General features: G+C 44.4%; 2 protein-coding genes across 2 annotated transcripts in view; one reads left to right on the top strand and one right to left on the bottom strand.

Annotated features, from left to right (window-relative positions):
• Positions 1-310: 310 nt before the first annotated feature.
• Positions 311-15102, bottom strand: LOC124613345. The gene is made up of 2 exons (XM_047142042.1): positions 14641-15102; positions 311-394 (listed from the first exon to the last, which is right to left on the bottom strand). Exons 1-2 carry the CDS (start codon positions 15100-15102, stop codon positions 311-313), a joined length of 546 nt encoding a protein of 181 aa, XP_046997998.1.
• A 973-nt stretch (positions 15103-16075) lies between these two features.
• The window catches only part of LOC124613346, a 37429-nt gene continuing 25509 nt past the window's right edge, over positions 16076-27995 (top strand). The window contains exon 1 of the mRNA XM_047142043.1: positions 16076-16537. Within this exon, the coding sequence (XP_046997999.1) occupies positions 16076-16537 (462 nt within the window). The remainder of the gene's footprint in view (positions 16538-27995) is intronic.

Consider the following 27995-nt stretch of genomic DNA (forward strand, 5'->3'; position numbering starts at 1 on the left):
TACTATACAATCAACGATAGTTTTACATTTTGGAACTTAAGCATATTTAAGGCAATCGTTTCAAGCTGACTATGCAGCCGAATGTGTGCAGTAGTGGTTGAATCAAAAAAATGGATTTTTCTTTTTATCCAGTCAATGACCAATGGCGCAGCAGAATGATATCCTTCAGAAATCAAGTTTCTTGTTATTTATCCTCACGACTACAGGAAATGCGTCAGCACATGCTGCTGAGGTGTCAGTCCAGCACCTGCAGTATTTCTGGGTGTTGGTTCAGAGAATGGCTTAAACGTTAAGTTCACCTGCAACTAATTTACGTGTCGGGAACTGTGGGAGAGGGCTCCCCAGTGCCAGAAGGTAAACACACTGGGTAAGCAGCTTCACAAGCAGGATCTCCCTGCGCAACGGGAGAGCGCGGAGAAGCAATTCAATACTGAGGGGCACTAGGGTCCTCTGGGGCTTATACGCTGGGTGCGAGAACCCCTCCGGTGGAGGAGCGTAGGCAGCACTGCATTGCTATAAGCCCTGGCTACAGCAAGCTGGGATTAGCTGCTTGGACCACATTAAGTTGCGGCTGCTTAGCAGAGATAATGTTCCAGCTATTATCGTCTCATATTTCCACAGGACAACGTTTATTTCAGAATATAAACACGACGCCTGCACTCTATGTACTCTTCTGTTTAGATGGATTACGTTGCTTAACTGCTTTGTAAATTATTTTGAGTCACAAAGCGTCAGGTATGATATTTTCTAGACACCAAATACAAGTTATTTTTGGAACATTTTAACAAATTTACATGCTGAATCACGTAACGTAGACAGACCTAATACTAATGACATTAATTAAAAGATGCAGTTACAATTTTTGTTGTGTAATGACGAGATTTACTGGTGTAGCTACTACTTACTCACAAAAAATTATGCTAAACGAAATCGAAGCAATTGGTTTTTCGGTTGTTAGGAGTAATTTTCTGACGGCTCGGGAAAGATGTTGAAAAGACCCGTATAGTGAGACGGCCCCTCGCCCGCAACATACTGCGAATACGAACGCTGCTGGTGTTGCAACGGAGTTCCTCTAATTTGAGGTTTACTGTCCTTGTGACCCTGCTGTCATTTTGTGTACACTACAGTGAACCAACACTAATTCGGAAAACACCTGAAAGAATCCACTTAGTGAACACTGCAAAAAAAAAAAAACAAAAAAAAAAAAACACACTTTGTGGATGATAAATATTTATTGATTATAAGTAAATTAACTGATTAGAAACGTCCGTGTCTGTAGACAAAGGAAATTAGTCATCCCCAGTAGACACTGCGCTAATACCATGTAATATCGTATCTAGCTTTGACAAAGGCTCGACTGGGCAGAAGAAACGAGTCCACAAGTTTATTCAGCTATGCGGCATCACCATGACGACATTCGTTGATGATTACATCACGGAAAGTGAACCTGGTCCCTAACGCCCACTCATGACGTATTATATTTGGAGAGTAATTATTTTTACATGCTGTAGTTTGTGGTAACTCTGCTTTATCAATTTTATAGAGCAAACTCACTTCCTTACTTTATAAATCACTATTTCTGTGGAACCGGTGGCCACTTAAAAAACTGTATTAGTAACAGAGATACAGAAGTGGGAGGTTGTTGACAATTCCTGCCGTACAACAGGAATACAAAAATACGAGTTACTTAGGAATAAAATAAATAGGAATTACAGGGAAGATAAGGCAAAATTGTTACATGGAAAGTGCGAAGATACCGAAAAAGAAATTGCTGTCTCAAAGACTAGCTTAGCGTGCGGAAAAGTCAAACAACCGTTGGTACATTAAAAGAAAGGGCTGTAACATCAAGAGTGGAATGGGAATTCCGCTATTAAATACAAAGGAGAGAACGGATAGGTGGAAAGAGTACACTGAAGGTCTCTATGAAGGGCAGAACTTGCTTGATGCGATAGGAGACGAAGCAGGAGTCGAAGGGAAGAAGTAGTGAATCCATTATTAGCATCAGAACTTAAAAGAGCTTTGGACGACTTAACATCAGATGAGCAGCAGGGATAGATAATATTCCACGGGAATTTCAAAAATCTTTATGGGAAATGGCAACAAAACGACTATTCATGTTGACGTGTGGGAGACTGACCATACACCATCAGACTTTCGGAAAAATGTCATTCACACAATTCCAAAGAGAGGAAGAGCTAACAAGTGCGAGAATTATTGAACAACCAGTTTAACAGCTCATGCATCCAAATTTCTGACAAGAATAATATGCAGAAGACTAGAAAAGAAAATTAAAGATCTGTTAGATGGCGATCAGTTTGACTTTATGAAAGGTAAATACGTCAGAAAAGTAGTTCAGACCTTACAGTTGACAATGAAAGCAAAGCAGAAGATAAATCAAGTCACGTTCATTGGATTTGTCGACCAAAAGAAAAGAGCTAACGCTACAGTGGGACTTAACAGACTTTAATGATGGAGTTGGTTGGTGCTACAAGTTTATGAAGTATCATGGACTTAGTATGCGAAACGGCCGGCCGCGGTGGTCTAGCGGTTCTGGCTCTGCAGTCCGGAACCGCGGGACTGCTAAGGTCGCAGGTTCGAATCTTGCCTCGGGCATGGGTGTGTGTGATGTCCTTAGGTTAGTTCGGTTTAAGTAGTTCTAAGTTCTAGGGGACTTATGACCTAAGATGTTGAGTCCCATAGTGCTCAGAGCCATTTAGTATGCGAAACAAAACCAAAACATCTCAAAAAACGCCACAAGAGTACGAAGAGAAGCCATTATATTTCCATCGCTTTACTAGCCAACATCGTAAGAAAACCAGTGTTAAACTATTCCAAATAGCGTACATGGACGAAACTACTATGACATTTGATGTGCCGGGTAACAGGACCGTTCCCGTGAGAGGTGCTAAAACTGTAACTATAAAAACAAGTGAACATGAGGCACTGCACTACACTGTTGTCCTTTCGTGTTGTGCTGACGGTACTAAACTTACCGAATGATCATTTTCAAGCGCAAAACAATGCCAACAATTTCTGAAATACCGCCAGATGTTGTTGTTCACCTACATGACAAGGGTTGCATGGATGAGGTTGGCATGAAATTATGGCATAACAGAGTGTGGGAGAGAAGAAAAGGCACATTAATGAAGAAGAGTTCCCTTCTTGTGCTAGATCAGTTTCGTTGTCATTAGAAAAATCCTTTGGAAGAGAAATTGAGACAGGGAAATAGAGAGCTGTTATTCCGGGTGAACTTACTTCACTATTGCGACCTTTTGATGTCTCGATAAATAAACAGTTTAAATTGTATATGAGAGAGGAATCGAACAAACAAATGATGGATGAAACCCAATATGAATGCACGCCGAAGGGTGAAGTACAATCAAATAAGTGTGTCAGTGAATAAAACAATAGTGGTGCAGAAAAACCTTTCAAGAAGTGCGGCGTAAGTAACACTCTCGGTGGCAGTGAAGACCGTCTTATATATGAAGAGGACGCCGATGACATCGAAGAGGAAGAAGAAGAGGAAGAAGAAGCTTCAGAGGACGATTTTCAGTTATTTTAAAGGTCAGTTCGGTTTTGAAAACTAAGAATTGTTTTAGTCTGGCTTTGCAACCTAGTAATGAAAGCGGTAAAAATGTTATTCTTTAAAAAACTCCTTGAAAATTGAGGTGCGTCTTACAGTCCGTAGCGCTCTATAGTCTGTAAAATACGGTAATAGACAATATGTACAAGAACGCAGAGGGAACAATAAGAGTGGAAGGCGAACAACTAAGAATCAAGAATGAAGTGCATGGAGTGAAGAGAATTTAAGACAGGGATACAGTCCTTAGCCCCTGATGTTCACTCTACACGCCGAAAAAGTAAATGAGGAAATAAAAGGAATGATCGAGAGTGGGATTAAAATTCAAGTGGAAAGGATGACCGCGTTAATCTTCGCCGACAACTTTGCTATTCTTACTGAAAGTGAAGAAGAATTATAGCTTGTGTTGTATGGAATGAACAGCATAACGAGTACAGAATATGGACTGAGAGTAAATCAAAGAAAGATGAAAGTAATGAGAAGTAACAGAAATGAGAACAGCGACAAACTTAACATATAGACTGGTGATCACGAAGTAGATGAAGTTAAGGAATTCTGCTTTCTAGGCAGCAAAATAACCCATGACGGACGGAACAAGGACTAGCACTGGCATTGGCAAAAAAAAAAAGAGTCCTTGCCAAGAGAAGTCTACTAGTATCAAATACAACCCTTAATTTGAGGAAGAAATTTCTGTGAATGTCTGTTTGCAGCACAGCACTGAATGATAGTGGAACATAGAAAATGGGAAAAACGGAACAGAATAGAGTCGAAGTATTTGAGTTGTAATGCTACAGATGAATGTTGAGGACTGGGTGGACTGATGACGTAAGGAATGAGGAAATTCTTCATAAAATTGGGGAGGAAAGGAATACTTGGAAAACAGTGAGAAGAGGAATGGAGAGGATGCTAGATCTTCTAAGATATCAGGGAATAACTTCCATGGCATAAGAGGAAGCTGTAGAGGGTGGAAATTGTAGTGGAAGACAAGAGACTGGAATAAATGTAGCAAGTAATTGAGGACGTAGTGTACAATTGCTACTCTGAGATGAAGAAGTTGGCTTAGGAAAGAAATTCGTGCCGGACAGAATCAACCAGTCAGAAGACTGATGCTGTGTTTCCAAATAGTTCGAGACAGTTGGTATGGAATTAACGTCAGATGATTAACACGGCAAGACGGAGTGCCTCACGGTTCCTAACTGTCTGTAAAACCAGAAGCAAATGTATACAATGCTATGAATACACCTATTGCCATCTTGGTAGAAGGGAGTGACGACGGCGTATACATAATAAAGATAAATAAGAAAGAGCAACACTTGGTTGTTGAGGATGATGAAATGTATATACTGGTTGATATTCATACTAACTGAAATGAGTAGGCATAAATCATCGAAAGCAAAAAGACTCCCCCGAAACAGAGAACCCACTGACCTGTCCATGCACCCGATACCCTTCATCATTAAAAAAGAAGCAAAACGTCGATTCGTCGGACCCAACTACCAGCCCACAGTCATCTATATTCTTGTTTCTGTGTTGTTTGGCTCACCGAATACGTGTACCTTTAATTGCCACTTGAGCAATGGTACTCGACCCCAGGTATCCATTGCATGGAATACCCTCCGCAATGTTCGTTCTGAAACTGAGATGAACCGGATTCACAGACAGCAGAAAATCCTTTCGCATTTGAACTATACTGACAACGGAATTAAATGATAACTTCTTCAGAATCCCATAATGCCCACCCTTTGCGATTCTTAAGTTTGAAATTTGGCTCAAAGATGCTCTGTAATGGAGCAAAAGCATGACGTCCTGCGACGTGTACCCTTTGGATCGACGACGCTTCGAAGAGCAGGCCAAAACTCGGAAGCTCAAGTAACGTGTTGGATGGGTTAATGACGTCAAATCGTCACTAAATTTCACCACAGTGCCACTGCGGACATGTCACACGACCGAAAGGTAGCCAAAGCCTCTGTTACCAACATTCCATCCCTTCTTTTCACGCCTCTGCGATGGAGGTTAAAACCACGACGTCCAGCGTTGAAATCTAGCGGCTTTCTCGTGAGTGGCCGAGGATAACGTTATAGACTCACCGCAGCCCAGAACCGGCACGGAAAGGCCACAGGGGGTAGCGTTATTAGGTTGCAACTTATCAAATTTGGTCTTTTGTCTATTAGACTTTGTCAACATGCGTTTCCTAATGGTGTCGGGCAACCTGCCGAGACCTGTCAAACACATACTGTAAGGTAATATCTCATCACATTGCTATCAGCAACAAATTGTATAGTGTTGACTGGGATAGAATTGACAGATTATTGCCCGACACCATTAGGAAGAGAATGTTGAGAAAGTCTAATACATAAAAGAAGAAATTTGATAATTTGCAACTTCATAAGACGATCCATCATTTATTTGCTTCCTGGAGCCGGCCGATGTGGCCGAGCGGTTCTAGGCGCTTCAGTCTGGAACCGCGCGACCGCTACGGTCGCAGGTTCGAATCCTGCCTCGGCCATTGATGTGTGTGATGTCTTTAGGTTAGTTCTATGTTCTAGGGGACTGGTGACCTCAGACGTTAAGACTGATAGTGCTCAGAGCCATTTGAACCATTTTTGCTTCCTGCAAAAGCGAGGCGTCATAAAAACGTTGGCGGATAGAGCAATGAAAATTTGCGAAACAGAGCTGCTTGACGCAGAATAAAATATCTCACTAATGCATTGCTTAAGAATAGTTATTCATTCGCTGACATGAAAAGACAACTACGTAGAAATTACAGCGATGCTCAAGCGCCGGAGAACTCGAAAATTTTCCTGCCATTGATTAAGGACATGACTGACCGAATAGGAAAAATCTTGAAAAAGCGGAACATCGTGGTAAGCTATATATTCATACGGAAGATACATCACGTGAAATCGGCCAATAATGCTCGCCAATCGCTGGAAAAAGCTGGAATTTATATGTTTCCGTGTATTTGTTGGGAGGTGTCCGTGGGTACGACAAAAGGAACTGTCGAAAAACGACTAGAGGAGCACAATGGCAATTGAAGAAGAGCAGAGACCGACAGATCAGCTGTTGCGAAACATGCTTTGTAGCCAGGAGACAACCACATTCACTTCGATAGCACTCAAGAACTGGCAGCCACAAACGGATACCATGAAAGGCTATATAGAGGGGACACAGAGATTATAAAACACGCCACAAATTTCTGTAGGAAGGAGGAGTGCGAGAAACTGAATTACATTTGGACTCTGGTGCTGAAGATGAGTACCATTCTTCCACCATGAGGTGATAGCCACAGCGGACGACAGCAGTCGACAACGGCCAATTGCGCTCTAGTATTCAAAACATGTGACAGCACGCCACTGCGCGGAAGCCCGCAGAAACGGAATTTCGCTGTAGTCAGTAGCGAGCCAGGGTGTGAATCGACAACGATCCCGCTTGGAAATGTTCTCTGCAGATGGCGACAAAACGTCGGGTTTTATGGTGAAACCCATTCGACCACAGCTTAATAGCCCTGAACATTTTATTAATTTGTATTCAATTATTATTAAGAATATATATACAAAATGAAAGAAGAGAAATTGGGATGTATGCTGTGATTAGATACTTCCTTTCGAATTTTCCATAAATTCAATAATGCAGATTCTCTTAAATATCCTAATTACTTTAAACAAATTAAATCTTTTATTGTAAAATTAGATTTTACATTGGTACATTTGCTACATAATTCTCACGTTTGGTTATTAACATTCAGACAAAATTGCATTGTTGTAATTTTCCCTCAATTCACTAATTAATATTCCTACAGACCAGGATTACTTTAAAGCAATACAAATTGTTTTGCAAAACTAGATGACAATCTGTTTTCTTTGAAACAGTGCTTGTCTGTTTCCCACTCTTCGTTAGGCTATGAAAATTCGGACAGGAATTCAGTGTGTAATTCCTAAGGAGTCTTGTTTTCACTTCGTTCGAAAATTTGAAAAGGGTGTAGGAAAAGTGGTAGATAATTTCAAGCCATCCGCCTCGATATCTGAGTGGTCAGCGCGGCTGAATGCTGTGCGAAGGGGCCGTATTCGATTCCCGGCTGGGTCGAAGATTTTCTCCCCTCAAGGACTAGGTGTTGTTTTCATCATCGTCTCATCCCCATCGACACGCAAGTCGCCAAAGTTGCGTCAGCTCAAAAGACTCGCACCAGGCGGACCGGTCTACGCGACGGGAGGCCCTAGCCGAACGACATTTCACTTCATTTCAAGTAAGTTTTTATGATGTAAATGGTTATGATGACTATGTCGCTTTTTGTCTTAAGAAATCGACTATAAGTCGACCGACAGGCTTCAGTCCATCTTTGATTGATAAAATGGGCTGTGAATTCAACATGCTTATGTGAAACTGTTTCCTTTTGCTCACACTAAATCAGAGTGATTTACTGCCTTAAAGAAGTAGAGTACCTGGAAAGAAGACGTCGATTCTGATCCGATAACTTCACATGCCATCTTTACTGATGATGGTTTCAATCTCGTCCGCCAACAGCCAGCGTAGAGTTGTAGCTACCACACAGCGATCCGTTTCTACATTTCAATATAGAATACACAGAGCCAGAAGGCTCGGTGTGCTGTAAACGTGCGAAGCAAGCAAGCAACTATACGCCGAAGACGCACGCGTTCATCCTATAGCCAATTGAGCGAGTTTGGAAGGGATCAAATTATGGCATACCGAGAGGTGGGATTGTCCTTTCGGAGAACTGCTCCACAAGTTGGACGTACTGCGTCAGTTATGCAACGATACTGGTATCAGTGGCCACGTGAGCATTCTTACACCCATGGACGTCCACGCAGCACAGGCATCCACCAGGATCATCGTATTGTAAGGGCAGCAGCGGCAGATCGTACAACTACCTCATGACAGACAAGAGGGCTTGTGATCCCAGACGTATCAACACGAACTGTCACGAACCGGTTGTTAACAGTGGGATTAGGGATTCGCACACCCTTTGCCTGTCTTCCACTCACGCCACACCATCGACGCACACAGCTCGGTTGGTGCCATCAGTGGGTCGCTTGGATGAAGGAACTTCGCGCCGTGGTCTTCAATGAACAAAGCAGATTCTGACTGCACGTAAGTGGCGGTCGTTTGCGCATACGATGTAACGTGGTTAGTGCTGCCTCGTAGAGTCAATTCGTCCAAGACACGCTGGCCCCGCTACGAACCTCGTTCACCTTTAGTGTTTTGGAAACACCTAAAAGAGTGGGTTTATTTTTTTTCTGGCATTGTATTTCTATTAGGCTCAGCTGTGTAGTGTTTATAACATCCAAGCGAAATAACTATTTTCTCCGTTCCTATAACGATGTCAGTCTCTGGCAATTAGAGTCAGCTTCTTTATCGCCGTGTCCATGAATTTTATTTCACTCCCACAGTTGCGAATATTAACTTGGTTACCTGATATCACAGCATGCTGATCATCATCAACCACATTCCAACCAATACCTAAGTGTTAACTTGTTTCGAACGCTCCTTCCTGAGTAATTGATTAGGATTTCTGCTAATTTTTTACCCAATCGCTGCTCCTTTCTTCACGAATTTTATCGGCGCCCTGGGTGCCTCTATAGCGACTGCTGCCGCGTTTCTTGCGGCGTCTAAAGAGAGAACGAAAGCCACGCTGCGTATGTCGGCACACATGCGTCCAGCTCTGTAATAAATGTTCTGGCTCACCACAGCCAACACATGAAAATTTGTGACACTCGGTACCCACTGTCTTCAATAAATCTCCAATTAGGTCATTCATCACTCGTTGCCTTCTGCATCTACGTGATTACTCTCCTATTCACAATAAAATTCCTGGCAGAGGGTTCAATGAACCACCTTCAAGCTGTCTCCCTATCATTCCACTCTCGAACGGCACGCGGGAAAAACGAGCACCTAAATTTTTCTGTGCGAGCCCTGATTTCTCTTATTTAATCTTGATGATCATTTCTCCATATGTAGGTTGGTGCCAACAGAATGTTTTCGCAATCGGAGGAGAAATTTCGTGAGAAGATCCCTTCGCAATGAAAAACGTCTTTGTTTTAATGATTGCCACTCCAATTCACTTATCATATCTGTGACACTATCTCCCCTACTTCGCGATAATACAGAACAAGCTGCCCTTCTTTGTACTTTTTCGATGTCATCCGTCAGTCTCACCTGATGCGGACCCCACACCGCACAGCAATACTCCAGAATAGGGCGGACAAGAGTGGTGTAAGCAGTCTCTTTAGTAGACCTGTTGCATCTTCTAAGTGTTCTGGAAATGAATCGCAGTCTTTGGTTTGCTCTACCCACAAAATTAGCTATGTGACCGTTCCAATTTAGGTTTGTAATTGTAATCCCTAAGTATTTAGTTGAATTTACAGGCTTCAGATTTGTGTGACTTAGCGCGTAATCGAAATTTAGCTGATTTCTTTTAGTACTCATGTGAATAACTTCACACTTTTCTTTATTCAGAGTCAAATGTCACTTTTAGCACCATACAGGTATCTTATCTAAATCATTTTGCAAATAGTTTTGATCATCTGATGACTTTACGAGACGGTAAATGACAGCATCATATGCAAACAATCTAAGACGGCTATTCAAATTGTCTCCTATGTCGTTAATATAGATCAGGAACAATAAAGGGGCTATAACATTTCCTTGGGGAACGCCGGATATTACTTCTGTTTTACTCGATGACTTTCCGTTTATTGCCGCCTATAGTCTTACATCGCTACCTGTAATCTCCGTGACATGAAACTGCAATGTATCGGCATTTCTGGACATTACAGTTGTTGTATGTAGTGTTCTGGTACTGCAAAAACGTCTGTCAGATTACCACATTTCTCACAAGATATACGAGTACATAGCAAAGTCAAGAATGTAAAATGTTATTTTATGCATTATCTCAACATGAAAATCTACACCAACATATTAACCACTAACAGAAAACTTGATTTTACGTGATACGTTTGTGAAACATTATCATCGTTGTAATCATTCATCAGCGCCAGCTACAATATAATTTCTTCCTACCATAGGTCACCATCTTGTTACCAGCACTTTGAAAACAGTAGTTGTAGCTTTAACAGTTGATTGTCGGTATGTAAGTTCCTACGATCACACTAACGTACAGTGTTAAATTTAGAGCAATCACAACGAATGCATGTAGCATGGAAAATAAGTCTGTCTAAGTGAAAAAGATATATGTTGACGAGAAGGGTCGTTGACCGTATCTCGAGTTGAGACATTTCCTTTGCACATCAGTATTACCTCAGTATATCATCGAATTCTCAGTATCTGTTGTAAGTTCGAGATTGGCCACCAGTGCGTCCATTAGTCTTCATGCACCGAAACTGACACGTTCAAGAGACATATTGCTTTTGCAGAAACTAGTTATCGATAATATTTCTTTCTTTTTTATAGCTTTTATTACAATATTAGCTATTTGCTGTGTTTAAACTATCATGGCCATGGTAGAGTTAGGCAGAGTGATTGCGACTCATCCAATAATCATTTCGAGTTTTGAAAACAAAGATATAAAATTTATATGCTGGCTTCTTCTGTAATATCTAAGAGTAACAAGTATTTATTTAACTCTGGTTTGGATCTGAAATTGTGACTACTATATTTTTAGAGCAGACACCAACTCTTGTACATGCTGTTAATGACCGGACACTAATAATTACGAGCTGTGGAAATAAATCAAGCTGAAACAGAAACTTCGGTTTAATTACAATGTGGATATTGTATTTCCGAAACGTTTTACAGTAATCATTTATCATTATGAATTTCTTAAAGACAGAAATAGTGAGAATAGGTCCATAGCGCAATAAAAGATATGTAAACAAAGATGGTATTTCGGTAGGGGAGACTGTTGTACCTACAGGATGGCGTACCTAGGAACATATGATGTTTTTGATCGGTACTTCACTGTAGTGACTGATTTTAAAATCGCTTAAAGGATTGCATACTGGAGCTTTTGTTGTGTTGGACGTGAGTTTTTGTTTTGTGCAGCATTGAATGTTGCGTGTTCTACCCATTTAAAGGCTGTATAATATGTTAAAATGTGGTGACTCGAGAAATTGTTTATGACATCACATAACACGAAAATTACCGATGAGGTCGTCCCACGTTGGGAGCCAACAATTAAGTGACACAAATAATTAAATGAAATGAAACACAGAAAGTTATGAGAGTAAGGGGTTGATTTATGAATGCAACTGGCTGCTAAGATGATTAAAATATAAAAAGAACGTATTTATTTCAGTATTGTTTAGACAAACCAAAACAAAATCAGATTAAATGAAACAACATGTTTAAACGGGGACTAGTAACAGTAAACTTGTTGTTTCATCTAATGTCAATAACAGTCACGGTAAAGCCTAACCTAAAAATGTTCGCATTTAAACAAAATCAGATGTCAGTGCCCATTTGGGCGTGCACAGGACTCAGTTATTAAGGGGAAGGAGGCGGGGACGAATTATCTCACCACCATTCGTCATCATTTGCTGTATAGTGCCGTCGGCGGCAAGCGCTGCGTAGGTACAGCGCGTCGCCTCAAAGCTGTGCAGTGCGAGTCGGCTGCTCTCATACGATAGGCAATCGCGGTTTTGCGGTGAGGCCCAGTTAAGATCTCCACATTGTCTGCCCACAGTGGGTTGCGTGACCAAAGCAGCGATATCACGGTGTCAGAAGTCGTAGTTGGCGATGAATGAAAGAGCCCCCACTTCCTCTTACTTCCGTACTGTCTCACTGGCCGCCCTCTTCACTCCTCAGCTCTTTCTCCACTCAGTGGATCCTCAAATTTTTTCGTGTCGCAGGGTTCTCATTGGCGGACTCAAACAGCACTTCCGCCCAATGACCGATCGCCTTTTCATGACTATGCATTTTCTTGCAAGGTGGAAATTTCCTATCTTGCGAGGGCTGGTGTGTGATTCTGAAACTGGCGTCTGCGTTGGTGGCACGAGCTTCTGACGATTCCTGCATTCTGCAGTTGTTTGAAAGAAGCCATGCAAACATCTTTTAACCACTATCTCTGCGTGAGGCATGGAAAGACTCATATTTGAGCTTCGTCTCAGAGTCTCGTGACGTCTGTGATTCATAAGGAACGTTCTTACTGTAAGCGTAGGCTTCCGCGGCCGTTGTCTTCTTCAATAAAATTCTTCAGGGTATCAGACCGCATCGTCATAATTTTAAATTGCGCCAACGTTTCGGCCAGCGTTGCAGCTAGCCTTCATCAGGGCCTTACGTTAACTGCTAAATGAACACACTTGGATTCCTTAAATAGCTGCACGAGAAAACCGTGTCGTTACTTGGTTGGCTGTACTAGGAGGAGGAGGAGGTGTGAAAGGTATGCTTTATTGGTGTTTCCTTTATTATCTGTTATTGGCTGAAATAGCTGTTTTCTATTGGTCTTTATATTAATCCACCCCATTGGAGGAGACGGACGAATAGCGAACAGGTGATGGCTGTGACGTCACTCTGTTTCCATGCTGACCAGAAGCCGGCTGCGGCGTGCCATTGCTTTGTGTGCTCGCGACCACTACTGTGGCTCTCCGCGTGTCCGCATGGGCCGCCACGGCACTGCCGCCGCTCCGTAGCCCTGCTATTGCAGGCAGCCAAGACCTCGGAAGCTTGTACCCGTCCTCTCTATTCATGTTGGCGGGTCTTTTGGCTATTTCTATCGCCTCTCTAATCTTTCTTTTGAAAGTGAGAGGCTGTTTCGCCAGGACGCGGGCTTCTTGAAAAAATATTGGTTTCCCGCACTCGTCCCGGTGTTCCGCCACTGCTGACTTAGTGTGTTGTTTCAGGCGGATATATCTTTCATGTTCCGAGAGCCTAGTGCTGATCGGACGTCCCGTCTCACCTATGTAAACTAATCCACACGCACAACCAATTTCATACACACCAGCTGTGTGTAGTTTGTCAACTGTATCCTTGATAGAACCGAGCATGTCTGATATTTTGTTTCTGCTTCGGAAAATTGGTTTGATGTCGGCTTTTCGTAGAATTTTGCCAATACGTTCGGTGACCCCTTGTACATATGGTAACACAGCAATGCTCTGTGCCTCCTTCTCCTCTTCCCTATTAGTCTTCTCCCTTGTCGACATGGTGCTGTCTATCATCTGCTTCCCATAGCCATTAGTTCCGAAGATGGACCTGAGGTGTTCAAGTTCTGTCTTCAGATGTTCTTCGTCGCTTATCCTGTACGCTCTCTTCGTTAGCGTGTGCAGGGCGGACTTCATCTGCGTGGGGTGATGGTGGGAGGAGGCGGGAAGGTACCTGTCCGTATTGGTTGGTTTCCTGTACACTTTGTGGCCAGGTCTACCATCAGGTTTTCGATAAACTTCCACGTCGAGAAAAGGCAGCACCCCATTCTTCTCTGTTTCCATTGCAAACTGGATTTTTCTATGCTGTTGGTTAAGGTGCTTGTGGAAGTTCTGTAACTCCTCTTCTCCGTGGGGCCAGATGACGAAAGTATCATCGACATAGCGAAGCCAACAATTTGGACGTAATGGTGCGGACTGGAGGGCTGTTTCCTCAAATGCCTCCATGAAAATTTCTGCTGCGATAGGCGATAGGGGTGAGCCCATAGCTACACCGTCAGTTTGTTCATAAAATTGACCTCTCCACCTGAAATAGGTGGTCGTCAGACAGTGGCGCACAAGCTCACATACATCCGGTGCCACGCGTTCTTCTAGGATGTTCACAGTATCTGACACTGGGACATTCGTGAATAGGGATTTGACGTCGAAGCTAACCATCAGATCTTGGTCCGTAACACGCATTTCCTTTAGGAGAGACACGAAGTGAGTGGAATCCTTAACGTAGGACTCGGTTTGATGCACTAGGTGTCGGAGCCTAGGTGCCAGTTCTTTCGCTAGGTAGTAGGTCGGCGAATTTATACTGTTTACTATGGGCCTTAAGGGGAAGTCGGTTTTGTGTACCTTCGGTACACCATATATCCTTGGTGCCTGTGTCACTTGCGGGATGAATCTTCTGGCCTTGTCGAAATTGATTCTAGAGTGCTTGAGCAGTGCCTGCGTCGTTTTGATTACCTTGGCCGTCGGATCTCCCTGAAGTTTCTTGTAGATAGGTTCTGCGAGAATATCTTCCATTCGTTTGTTGTAATCAGTCGTGTCCAAGACTACAGTGGCGTTGCCCTTATCTGCCTGTACCACTACTAAGTGGGGGTTGTCCCTGAGTTCCTTAATGGCATGATATTCCTCAGCGTTGATGTTTTGCTTCGGTGGCTTTGCTTTATTCAGAACTCTGACCGTTTCCTGCCGGATCTTCTCCGCCTCCGCCTGTGGCAGATGACGTACCGAAGCCTCTACGGATTCTATAATATCTTCTTTTGGAACTCGCTTAGGTGCGACTGCGAAATTCATCCCCTTGGCCAGGATTGCTGTGGTTGCTTCGCTCAAGGTGTGGCTGGAGAGGTTGACCACTGTCCGTCGCCTGTCCAGCGTCAATGTTTCGTCCGTGGCTTTCTGTTGTAGTTTGTCGTACTTTCTCATCTGGCGGTTAGTAATACTATTGCTGGTCCTTGATGCTTGCTGAAAGGTTAACCTGTCGACTTTATCCCAGTCTTCCATCTGAAGTTTTCCGGCCAGAAATAGGTGCAGATCACACAAATTCCTGTTGCGAGCATCGAGACTTATGCGGATGTGGCGAATCCTTTCCCGTAGCAATGCTTTACTGGCGTTAACACAGATATTCCTCGCCTTGTTCGTTTTTATGTGAGACGTCAACCGCAAAGAATACGGCACAACACTCGTGTCTCTGCATCTCTTCAAAAAAGCAAGGTCATTCAGCAGTTTACATCTTTTTAAACGCAGTGCTTCTAACTTCTTGATGTTTCCGTGGATTTCCTGCCCATACCTTTCACACCTCCTCCTCCTCCTAGTACAGCCAACCAAGTAACGACACGGTTTTCTCGTGCAGCTATTTAAGGAATCCAAGTGTGTTCATTTAGCAGTTAACGTAAGGCCCTGATGAAGGCTAGCTGCAACGCTGGCCGAAACGTTGGCGCAATTTAAAATTATGACGATGCGGTCTGATACCCTGAAGAATTTTATTGAAGAAGACAACGGCCGCGGAAGCCTACGCTTACATTTAACCAACCTGTATGGGCAGGAAATCCACGGAAACATCAAGAAGTTAGAAGCACTGCGTTTAAAAAGATGTAAACTGCTGAATGACCTTGCTTTTTTGAAGAGATGCAGAGACACGAGTGTTGTGCCGTATTCTTTGCGGTTGACGTCTCACATAAAAACGAACAAGGCGAGGAATATCTGTGTTAACGCCAGTAAAGCATTGCTACGGGAAAGGATTCGCCACATCCGCATAAGTCTCGATGCTCGCAACAGGAATTTGTGTGATCTGCACCTATTTCTGGCCGGAAAACTTCAGATGGAAGACTGGGATAAAGTCGACAGGTTAACCTTTCAGCAAGCATCAAGGACCAGCAATAGTATTACTAACCGCCAGATGAGAAAGTACGACAAACTACAACAGAAAGCCACGGACGAAACATTGACGCTGGACAGGCGACGGACAGTGGTCAACCTCTCCAGCCACACCTTGAGCGAAGCAACCACAGCAATCCTGGCCAAGGGGATGAATTTCGCAGTCGCACCTAAGCGAGTTCCAAAAGAAGATATTATAGAATCCGTAGAGGCTTCGGTACGTCATCTGCCACAGGCGGAGGCGGAGAAGATCCGGCAGGAAACGGTCAGAGTTCTGAATAAAGCAAAGCCACCGAAGCAAAACATCAACGCTGAGGAATATCATGCCATTAAGGAACTCAGGGACAACCCCCACTTAGTAGTGGTACAGGCAGATAAGGGCAACGCCACTGTAGTCTTGGACACGACTGATTACAACAAACGAATGGAAGATATTCTCGCAGAACCTATCTACAAGAAACTTCAGGGAGATCCGACGGCCAAGGTAATCAAAACGACGCAGGCACTGCTCAAGCACTCTAGAATCAATTTCGACAAGGCCAGAAGATTCATCCCGCAAGTGACACAGGCACCAAGGATATATGGTGTACCGAAGGTACACAAAACCGACTTCCCCTTAAGGCCCATAGTAAACAGTATAAATTCGCCGACCTACTACCTAGCGAAAGAACTGGCACCTAGGCTCCGACACCTAGTGCATCAAACCGAGTCCTACGTTAAGGATTCCACTCACTTCGTGTCTCTCCTAAAGGAAATGCGTGTTACGGACCAAGATCTGATGGTTAGCTTCGACGTCAAATCCCTATTCACGAATGTCCCAGTGTCAGATACTGTGAACATCCTAGAAGAACGCGTGGCACCGGATGTATGTGAGCTTGTGCGCCACTGTCTGACGACCACCTATTTCAGGTGGAGAGGTCAATTTTATGAACAAACTGACGGTGTAGCTATGGGCTCACCCCTATCGCCTATCGCAGCAGAAATTTTCATGGAGGCATTTGAGGAAACAGCCCTCCAGTCCGCACCATTACGTCCAAATTGTTGGCTTCGCTATGTCGATGATACTTTCGTCATCTGGCCCCACGGAGAAGAGGAGTTACAGAACTTCCACAAGCACCTTAACCAACAGCATAGAAAAATCCAGTTTACAATGGAAACAGAGAAGAATGGGGTGCTGCCTTTTCTCGACGTGGAAGTTTATCGAAAACCTGATGGTAGACTTGGCCACAAAGTGTACAGGAAACCAACCAATACGGACAGGTACCTTCACGCCTCCTCCCACCATCACCCCACGCAGAAGAAGTCCGCCCTGCACACGCTAACGAAGAGAGCGTACAGGATAAGCGACGAAGAACATCTGAAGACAGAACTTGAACACCTCAGGTCCATCTTCGGAACTAATGGCTATGGGAAGCAGATGATAGACAGCACCATGTCGACAAGGGAGAAGACTAATAGGGAAGAGGAGAAGGAGGCACAGAGCATTGCTGTGTTACCATATGTACAAGGGGTCACCGAACGTATTGGCAAAATTCTACGAAAAGCCGACATCAAACCAATTTTCCGAAGCAGAAACAAAATATCAGACATGCTCGGTTCTATCAAGGATACAGTTGACAAACTACACACAGCTGGTGTGTATGAAATTGGTTGTGCGTGTGGATTAGTTTACATAGGTGAGACGGGACGTCCGATCAGCACTAGGCTCTCGGAACATGAAAGATATATCCGCCTGAAACAACACACTAAGTCAGCAGTGGCGGAACACCGGGACGAGTGCGGGAAACCAATATTTTTTCAAGAAGCCCGCGTCCTGGCGAAACAGCCTCTCACTTTCAAAAGAAAGATTAGAGAGGCGATAGAAATAGCCAAAAGACCCGCCAACATGAATAGAGAGGACGGGTACAAGCTTCCGAGGTCTTGGCTGCCTGCAATAGCAGGGCTACGGAGCGGCGGCAGTGCCGTGGCGGCCCATGCGGACACGCGGAGAGCCACAGTAGTGGTCGCGAGCACACAAAGCAATGGCACGCCGCAGCCGGCTTCTGGTCAGCATGGAAACAGAGTGACGTCACAGCCATCACCTGTTCGCTATTCGTCCGTCTCCTCCAATGGGGTGGATTAATATAAAGACCAATAGAAAACAGCTATTTCAGCCAATAACAGATAATAAAGGAAACACCAATAAAGCATACCTTTCACACCTCCTCCTCCTCCTAGTACAGCCAACCAAGTAACGACACGGTTTTCTCGTGCAGCTATTTAAGGAATCCAAGTGTGTTCATTTAGCAGTTAACGTAAGGCCCTGATGAAGGCTAGCTGCAACGCTGGCCGAAACGTTGGCGCAATTTAAAATTATGACGATGCGGTCTGATACCCTGAAGAATTTTATTGAAGAACGTTCTTACTATCTAGAAAACATTTTTCTGTCACACGCCTCCCTGTGCGAATTCTAGCGCTTTGTCTACTCTGTCTAAGTTCCTTTGCGTGCTGGAATTGTCGACACTTTTTGCTTTCTAACTCAGAAAAAATGACTGCTGCCAAACGAGTAGAATTTGCGAACGGATTCTTTATGTTCCATTCTAATGGCTGGAAGAGTCCATCAGTTTTCAGCACGCTTCTCGTTGTCTCGCAGGCTCTTCGCAATATGTCCATTGTTAAACGAGGTTAGGGCGTCCTCCTGCCTACCCCTGTATTGCTGCAGAATGTCTCCAGTGTCCGCGTCTCGGCGATCACTACGTAGTGACCGACCAGCTTTCTGCTGGGACGCAGGCGCTGTGAGTTGGCGAAGATGAACCTCATAGGGGGTGTCACAAGCTATGTACACCGAAGCGCCAAACAAACTGGTATAGGCATGCGTATTCAAATACAGAGATATGTAAACAGGCAGAAACCGGCGCTCCGGTGAGCAACGTTTATATAAGACAAGTGTCTAGTGCAGTTGTTAGGTAGGTCACTGCTGCTATAATGGCGGGTTATCAAGATTTAACTGAGTTTGAACGTGGTGCCATAGTCGGCGCACGAGCGATGGGACACAGCAGCTCAGAGATAGCGATGAAATGGGGATTTTCCCGTACGACATTTTGACGAGTGTACCGTGAATATCAGGAATCCGGTAAAACATCATTCCTCCGACACCACTGCAGCCCGAAAAAGATCCTGCAAGAACGGGACCAACGACGACTGAAAGGAATCGTTCAACGTGACAGAAGTGCAACACCCCCTCCCCACAAACTTCTGAAGGTTTCAATGTTGGGCCATCAACAAGTGTCAACATGCGAACCATTCAACGAAACATCATCGATATGGGCTTTCGGAGCCGAGGGCCCACTTGTGTACCCTTGACGACTGCACGACACAAAGCTTTACGCCTCGCCTGGGCCCGTCATAACCGACATTGGACTGTTGATAACCGGAAACGCGTTGCTTGGTCGGACCAGTCTCGTTTCAAATTGTATCGAGCGGATGGACGTTTACGGGTATGGAGACAACCTCATGAATCCATGGACCCTGCATGTCATCAGGGGAAGTTCAAGCTTGTGGAGACTCTGCAATGATGGGCGAGGGCAGTTGGAGTGATATGGAACCCCTGATACTTTTAAATACGTCTCTGACGGGTGATATGTACGTAAGCATACTGTCTGATCATCTGCATCCATTCATGTCCATTTTGCTTTCCGCCGGACTTGGGTAATTCCCGCAGGACAATGCAACACCCCACACGTCCATAATTGCTACAGAGTGGGCCCAGGAACACTCTTCTGAATTTAAACACTTCCACTGGCCACTAAACTCCCCAGACACGAACGTTATTGAGGATATCTGGGATGCCATGCAACGTGCTGTTCGGAAGAGATCTCCACTCCGTTGTACTCTTACAGACGTATGGACAACCCTGCAGGATTCATGGTGTTAGTTCCCTCCAGCACCACTTCAGAGATCAATCGAGTCAGTGGCATGTCGTGTTGCGGTATTTCTGCGCGCTCGCAGGGGCGCTACCTGATATCAGTCAGATGTACCAGTTTCTTTGGCTCCTTAGTGTAGAATATATTATTAATTCTTCTCGTATCGAATTTTATAATGAGTAAAAGGGTACATTTTTTTAAAGTATTTGAGTAATTTTGGACGGTTACGGCATAGTTCTTTAGTAGTGCACCATCGTGTAACTTAACACAGAATAAAATCGTTTACCATTGAATCTGCGTTGAAAATGGAAATTCATATTAATTCCCAGAGCATCGACTTCAAAATTTGCTTAACTTGTAACAGGAATGTGACATACGTCTGGTTTCATCTGATTTAGGTTACTTATTATTGGTTTGTTGTAGAGTAATACTGTAACAGGTAGACTACTAATACAGTATTATTTGCTTGATTGCCATGCTTTTAAATTTAAATAGGATGTCCCTCTCTACGTACATGACCATGTTCTATGAGGGGCATTTTGTGAGTAATGCACAAAATGTTTTTCTTTCTTTTTGAGGGCAGTTTCGGTTTATTCAGGATTCCAAGACACCATATTATTCCCAATTTTTCTGGCTAAAAACACTACTTTGCAACATAATCTCCGTTTAATGTGACAAATTTTTGCTACCTCACTGAGAGGGCATGTATGCCCACATGGTACCACCCTATTGGTTGAGGTCGGAGCCTAAGTCTTTCTGCATCAATAACCTCCTATCATCCACGTATTGCATCCCACAATATGCATTCCTCATAAGGCCAAACAGATGTAACTCGAAAGATGCAAGATTGGGACTGCAGGGTGAATGAGGAAGAACAGTTCAATGACGTTCCACGAGATCCTCTTCGGGTGCACACCCTCGTGTGAGTCCTCATGTCATGGAGAAGGAGAAGTTCGTTTCCTTTTTTGTGGCGAAGAACACACTGAGAGTAGCATATTACACTTTGTAGAGTTGATCGTTGTATCACGAGGAAGGACATCAAAGAGAATAACCCCCTCAGGGTTCCAGAAGACTGTCACCATGACTTTATCGGCTGAGGGTGCAGATTTTAACCGCCACCCATGGATTGCAATTTTGTTTCCAATTCAAAGCGATGAAACCATGTTTCATCGCCCATGACGATGCTCGGCAAAAAATTTTCAGGATAAGCCTCGCAACGTGCAAGCAGTTTCCTTCAGATCCCCATCATTGTTCTTTATGGTCTTCTGTAAGGCGGTGAGAAACCCAGCGGGCACACACCTTTGAATACCCCAACTGGTGGACGGGTGTGTCAGCACTACCAGCAGAGATAGCAAGTTGAGCTGTGAAGTTCTTCACTGTGAGCTGTCGACCATCTCGAATGAGAGTGCCTGCACCTTCCAAAATCACAGAAGTCACAGCTGTGCACGAGCTGCTTGCACATATTAGATTAGAGTTTGCACGACTTTGTTGCACGCCCCGAACATTGACTCACCGTGCTTTTGTTCACTACCAAAATTCGGTACACATTCTGCAGGCGCCTATGAACATCTGGGTTGTTCTCATTTCTCACCAAAAGAAACTCAATTCGGTAACTCCCCTTCTGGTGTGTATCACCCACATGCAGCACAGTCAACTTTACTTGAAACCCACCCCTGCTACAGTCGATATTTTGGGCCGCCATCTATCGGAACATCATAAAATTGCAGGAGGCTGAAGCGGAAGTAATCCACCATTTCCCACAATAAAGTCAGCATTTTTTATTCTAAAATGACCGAGAAGAGAAATGTGTTGCGCTACGTCTCTTGTACGTTAGAACATGTTTTCCCATTACGAAAAGTCTTAGTTTTCCTAGTTTTTGTAATTTCAGAAAAATACTGTGACACAAAGAAAGTTTACACCACAATTAAAGAACGGGGTAAGAAAATATATTAAACTTCTATTACAGGGGTGGCTAAAGGAGAAAGTTTGGAAATTGTACCAGAATGCGGTATCTCCCCGTCTGGTGTGTATCACCTGCATGCAGCACAGTCAACTTTATACTTCTTAATTGCTGGTAAGATTAAACTCGGGAAACAGTTCCGGTAGCGCTTTGCAGTTTCAGTAGCCATTCAATGTATAACATAGAATTTTTATAATGAAAAATTATTATTATTTCTATTACGATTCAGGCCCACAGCTGCCGTATAATGAGAATTAATTGTTTCCGTAATAATGTAAGGCATCATAATGTGAAATGAATAGGAAGTTTTCCTCCTTTATCCCAAAGACGCTTAAGAGCCTTTAAGTTTGTCTTTGTTCTGTTTGCCTGTCACTGTGCTTCAGCTACACACTGACGATGGAAATTTCTTCGATTAAGGTTTAACATGGTTTCCCCTGAGCCGTACTCGTAGGCTGGTACCTGTATAAATATCGTCGGAATGCAGCTACTGGAGCACTACAGCGCCTCTTGTCGGATAAAAATAATTCCAGGAACAAAATTTTTTGTTATAGAAAGAGAATGTTTCGTTCCTGTGTGCTTTTTCACGAGAACCCGCACCGTGCTACTGGCAATATTTTCATAATTGTTAATGCAATTTCTCTGATACCGTCGATCACCTGACACAGATGGATGTGGAAAAAAGTTAACAACAGTATAGCATTAGGTTGCTGTATTTTCTGAATTCAAGTGGAACATCTAGAGTGACATCAGACGATGATCAAAGGGTGTCGAACAATGACATAGGTAGGATTATCAATATTATTGATAGCTGTTATATTCATCATTTATATAATGGTACCAAAGTTTAAGAACAATAACTTGTTCCTGCAGCGTAATTCGCAGCGCGCCAGTCTCCGAGACAGGGAGGTGAGCCAGACTTGCACGGAATCCTTTGGTGATCTGCCACGTTCGGCCTCGAGAATATGATACAAATTATCGAATTTAAAAGGGATCTGAATGAAAATATTTTTATGACAATTACACTGACAGAAAAAGACCGCAACACCAAAAAATAATTAGTGTAGGGTAATTAAATTTCGGGAGTACACTTGTCTAGATAACATTTAAGTGCTTCACATTGCAAGATCACAGGTAAATATGAGCACAAGAAAGCCGCTGCAAATGTGAAATGCTAGTATGCTAATAACCGGTGTAGCAGCCACAATGTTGAATGCAAGCGTGCAAACGTTCATGCATTCTGTTGGACAGCTACAGGATGTGAGATTGTGGGATGGAGCTGCATGCCTGTTGCACTTGGGTGGGCAATGTAAGTACGGTTAATGCTGCTTGTTAATGACGGTCGAGTTGTCGTCGATGATGTCCCGTATATGCACGATTGGAGATCGATCTTCTGATCGACTAGGTCAAGGCAACAAGTCGACGCTCTGTAGTGCATTTTTGGTTGCAAAAGTGGTGCGTGAGCGTTATCCTGTTGGAAAACACCCCCTGGGATGCTGTTCATGAAACAGCTCGAATCACCAGACTGATGTACAAATCTGCTGTCGGGCAGCTTTGGGTTACCAAGGCAGGGCTCCCGCTGTCATACAAAATCGCCAAAATCGCATCCCAGACCATAACTACAGTTGCAGGGCCGGTCGGAGTGACCGAGCGGTTCTAGGGACTACAGCTTGGAACCGCGCGACCGCTACGATCGCAGGTTCGAATCCTGCCTCGGGCATGGATGTGTGTGATGTCCTTAGGTTAGTTAGGTTTAAGTAGTTCCAAGTACTAGGGGACTGATGACCTCAGAAGTTAAGTCCCATAGTTCTCAGAGCCATTTGAAACATTTTTTGCAGGTGCAGGTCCAATGTGCCTTACATGCAGACTGTTTGGATGCGAACCCTCAACTGAATTCTTGCGAGCCAGTTTTCATCAGAAAACAGACGTCCACCCTTCACTTAAATGAGCTCTCGATTGGCACCACTGAAGTTGCAAACGGCGTTGGTTCGTGGTCAGTGAAATACACACTATAGGGAGTCTGGTTCGAGCTACTCTTGAAGTAACCAATTTTTAACAGTTCCTTGTGTCACCGTGGTGGCGACTGCTGCTCAAAACGCTGCTGCAGACGCAGTACGATGCACCAGAGCAATTAGCCAAAGGCGATGACCTCCTCTCTCGATAGTGACATGTGGCATTCCGGAACCCAGCCTACTTGCGACCGATCATTCTCGTGGCCACCACTGCCAATATCATATATAGTGGCTATGTTCCTGCCAAGTGTTTCTAGAATATCGCAGAAGGAACATCCAGCTCCTTGTAGCTCCATTACACAATCTCGGTCAAACTTGGTGGGGTGTTGATAACAGCGTCTTCGTTGTATTAAAGGCATTCTTGAGTAAAGTCGTCCAATCTCAAAGGTAACGAGCACTCACGATTGTCACAACGTATATTTAAAGCAAACCTGAGTTACATCCTCATAGTGGCACTACTAGAGTGAGCCTTACGTGATTTGTGAGAAATTTTAATAGGCCTAATCTTTCAGATGTAAGAACACATCTACCAACTTTCGTTTATGTCATAAATTCATTATTGGTGTTGCGTTTTTTTTCCGTCAGTGAATTTGTAGATTCCAGTGGAGTACAGCTATAACAGCACTGGCTAAACAGTTTTGTTAGTGTGCTATTGGCTGCCACTAACAGGGAGTGCACTGTGAATGTGTCTACAGGTGTTACATCTGCAATTTGTCGTACCTCGATTCAGATGCAGGTGACAGTGCGGTATGTTAACACACAGCGCTCTAGTAATTTCTCTACAAGCAACGGAATATGTCTTTCATCCTGATCTTTGATGTACCTGACGTAATAAAAAGCATTAATACAAATGCCTTTCGAAGTCTCACTGCGAGTATGAGACCCCTTTTAGAAGCAGCTACAGCCATTTTGGGAAAAGATAAAATATTTTCTCGTTTTGTATGAAAATATCTTAATTGTCACACAAAAATGTACATAATGAAAGAGATATCTCGACATCAGTCGCATTATGGCATTAAAATAAAGCCAGTGGCGACAAGCAAAAATTTGTTCCAGACCAGGACTCGAACGTGGATCCCCAGTTGCCAGCAACAGTCGCCTTAGAACTTCGGCTATCTTTTTTTTTTTTTTTAACTCAAATTTCTTTTTCCTTTAAGAACAAATTGGGAGGAATAAATAAGGGATTTTTTTTTTCCCCGAAAGAAAACAAAGACTCCAATTCTACTGGTTTCTCCGTCCAGTAAACAAAAATGAGTCTCCTTCGTCTTGTTGGCGAAGAAGCAATCTTTTGGAACAAAAAAAAGTTTCTCAAAGCCAAAATCAAATTTATTTTTCCTTTAAGAACAAATTATGAGGAATAAATAAGGAAAAGCTTTTTAAGTCGTCGTGCGACTTGTAGTTAAAGTCCAGTTCTTACAGGAGCTCCTGAAGTGTATCCGCCTACAGCATGCCAGCTCGTCCAAACGTGTCTTCTCATGGCGTAGGCGTGGGTTCTGGGTAGCAGATCTATTCAGTTCGGTTCGGTTTATAAAGTTTTCAGCTTCTCAGGGCGTGGACGTTCCAGCTACTAGGTGGGTCATCGAAAGTGCTCCGTAAGAAATTGGAAAAATATTGTTTATAGCGTGGGTTGCGTATCAGGACGCAGTGTCGTTCGTTGAGATAAGTCCAATATCCTAGCGTAGACTTGTCGCCAGAAGTAAAAAGATAGCGGATCGTGTGGCCACAGATCCAATTCACAGAGTTAGTTTTGGCGGAGGGGTAGAAAGTCTTATCGGGATACAAAAGCATGTGGACGTTGATCTGAGCCGGTGTCTGGCGAGTAAGAAATGCCAAAATACGCCGCGCAAGTGTCCAGACGTCTAGCGCTGTGCCACAGTGGAAACGGTGGACATCCGTGTCATCCACTCCACAGTGGGTGCAGAGGGATGAATCGGCGAGATGGATGCGGTGCTGACGATCTCGGTTAACTTGTTTGCCATTCACGGTGATGTACCACGCTGATTGAACATCTGATTCGAGAAAACGCGCATGGATCGCCTTCCATATGTGTCGCCACACGTACTGTGGATACTTACGTTCGATGGGGTTGGACGGGCGGCACTGTTGTAACAATTCGGAGACTGTTTTCGTGAGGTACAAACGTGTAAGTGGTAAGGACCGGTAGATATAACTGAACTCCAGGAAAAATCGTTGGATGTAATAAAAGGGGGTTGGAATTGTCGATACCAGTATTGGGGCGGACAAGGAGGCCGGTGCAAAGTTGTGAAGCAGGAGGCTAGTAAGGCTCTGCGAGCAACGATGCCAAAGTTTTAGTTGGGAGCTGACGTATAGTGCCTTGACACGAGTCGGCACGTGGATGAGTCCCACCACGCCACGATCTCGTGGCAGTGCAAGGATTTCATACTGCACCTTGAATAACATCCCCGAGCTGACGAAGGAGCCGAAAGCCATCAACAGTCGTCGCGCCAGGAGATTTGGGACTGGTAGTACTTGGGCCACGTGTGGTATACGGGAAGCATGATACATGTTCACGCATTGCGCGCGTTGGATAACGTCGAGAGCTCGTAGCCGGTGATCTGCGAGATTTGCTCTGATTGTCTGTAGCAAGCGTCTACCATTGATAGTCGCTGAGCGGCGCAGGTCTGCTGTGAAATCAAGTCCAAGACACCGTATGGTGGCGGCGACACTAAGGGGGGCAACGCATCTCTCCGGCAAGCCCTCACCAATGAGCAGGACCTTGGATTTTGACATGTTGAGGCAGCTCCCCGACGCTTCTCCGTAAGTCGCCACCCATGTCAGTGCTGCTCGTACTTCATCTTCACTGCGCAGATATAGTACTATGTCGTCTGCGTAGGCTGTACAACAAAAACGGTGGCCTTGCACAGCCATGCCTTCCAAATGTTGGCGCATGCCCTGGAGCAGGGGTTCCAAGGCGAAAGCATAAAAAATCGTAGAAAGAGGGCATCCTTGTCGTACAGATCGTGCGATGACCAGGGACGGTGTAAGACGACCATTGTACATGATTTTAGAGGTTGCACTACTCAACAGGCGCATAACCACTGTGACAATACCGCCAGGAAAACCCATATGCTGAAGAACTGTCCGTAAATAGAAGTGGTCAACACGGTCAAAAGCCTGGCTAAAGTCCAGTGAAGCCAAGGCGCCAGGGAGACGCTGATGATGCGCTAATGCTATCACGTCTCTGTAACGGCAAAGGGCCGTACGGATGTTGTTGTCGCCTCCTAGGGAAGTCTGGTCGCAGGATGTGACGTAACGTGCGACCTTCTTGAGTCGCGATGCCAGTAGCCGTGTGAATATTTTCATGTCGCTGTTGAGCAAAGTAATTGGTCGATAGTCCTGGACCCTCGATAACCCGCGCGGTTTATGTACGGGGATAATAATTCCTTCTAGAAAGGTGCTCGGGACCACTGTCATCGGTGACATCAGCTCTTGTGCGATTGCCGTCCACGTGGAAGCCAACAAATAGTGAAAACTTTTATAATATTCGATGGGTATACCGTCAGGTCCAGGAGATCTATTATCGGAACCCGCCTTGATAGCGTCTACCACTTCATCTGTGGTTACGTCGTCTTGGAGGTCATGCACTGCATCCTCCGGAAGAGTGTTCGTAATAAGCTGAGCGACTTCTGTGACCAGTGCTGCAGAATGCGGTACGGCTGCGTAGAGCCCGGCAAAATGAGCATGGAGAGCACGACCGATGCTTTGTTGGGTGTCGTGCCGGCGCCCTTCCACATCAGTGAGGACTTGGATCAGAGCTCGTCGTCGTCGTTGTCTTTCCTGAAGGAGGTGGTACATCGACGGACGTTCTTCAGGGATTCGATTAGAAACTCGAGAACAGAGTACAGTGCCTTCCAAGTTACGCCGCATGATCAAGGAGATTTGCGCCTTCGTGCGATGGACCATCGACTGCCGGGCTGGCGAGAAAGGCATCGTCGTACAGTCACGTAGAACGGTGTAGTAGAAGTGCAGGGTATTAGTTTGCCACGCCTTTAATTCCTTCCCATAACTCATCAGAGTCTTCCTGAGGGTCGGCTTCGCACAGGAGAGCCA

This window comes from Schistocerca americana, chromosome 4 (assembly GCF_021461395.2).
Source record: "Schistocerca americana isolate TAMUIC-IGC-003095 chromosome 4, iqSchAmer2.1, whole genome shotgun sequence".
Classification (NCBI taxonomy): domain Eukaryota; kingdom Metazoa; phylum Arthropoda; class Insecta; order Orthoptera; family Acrididae; genus Schistocerca; species Schistocerca americana.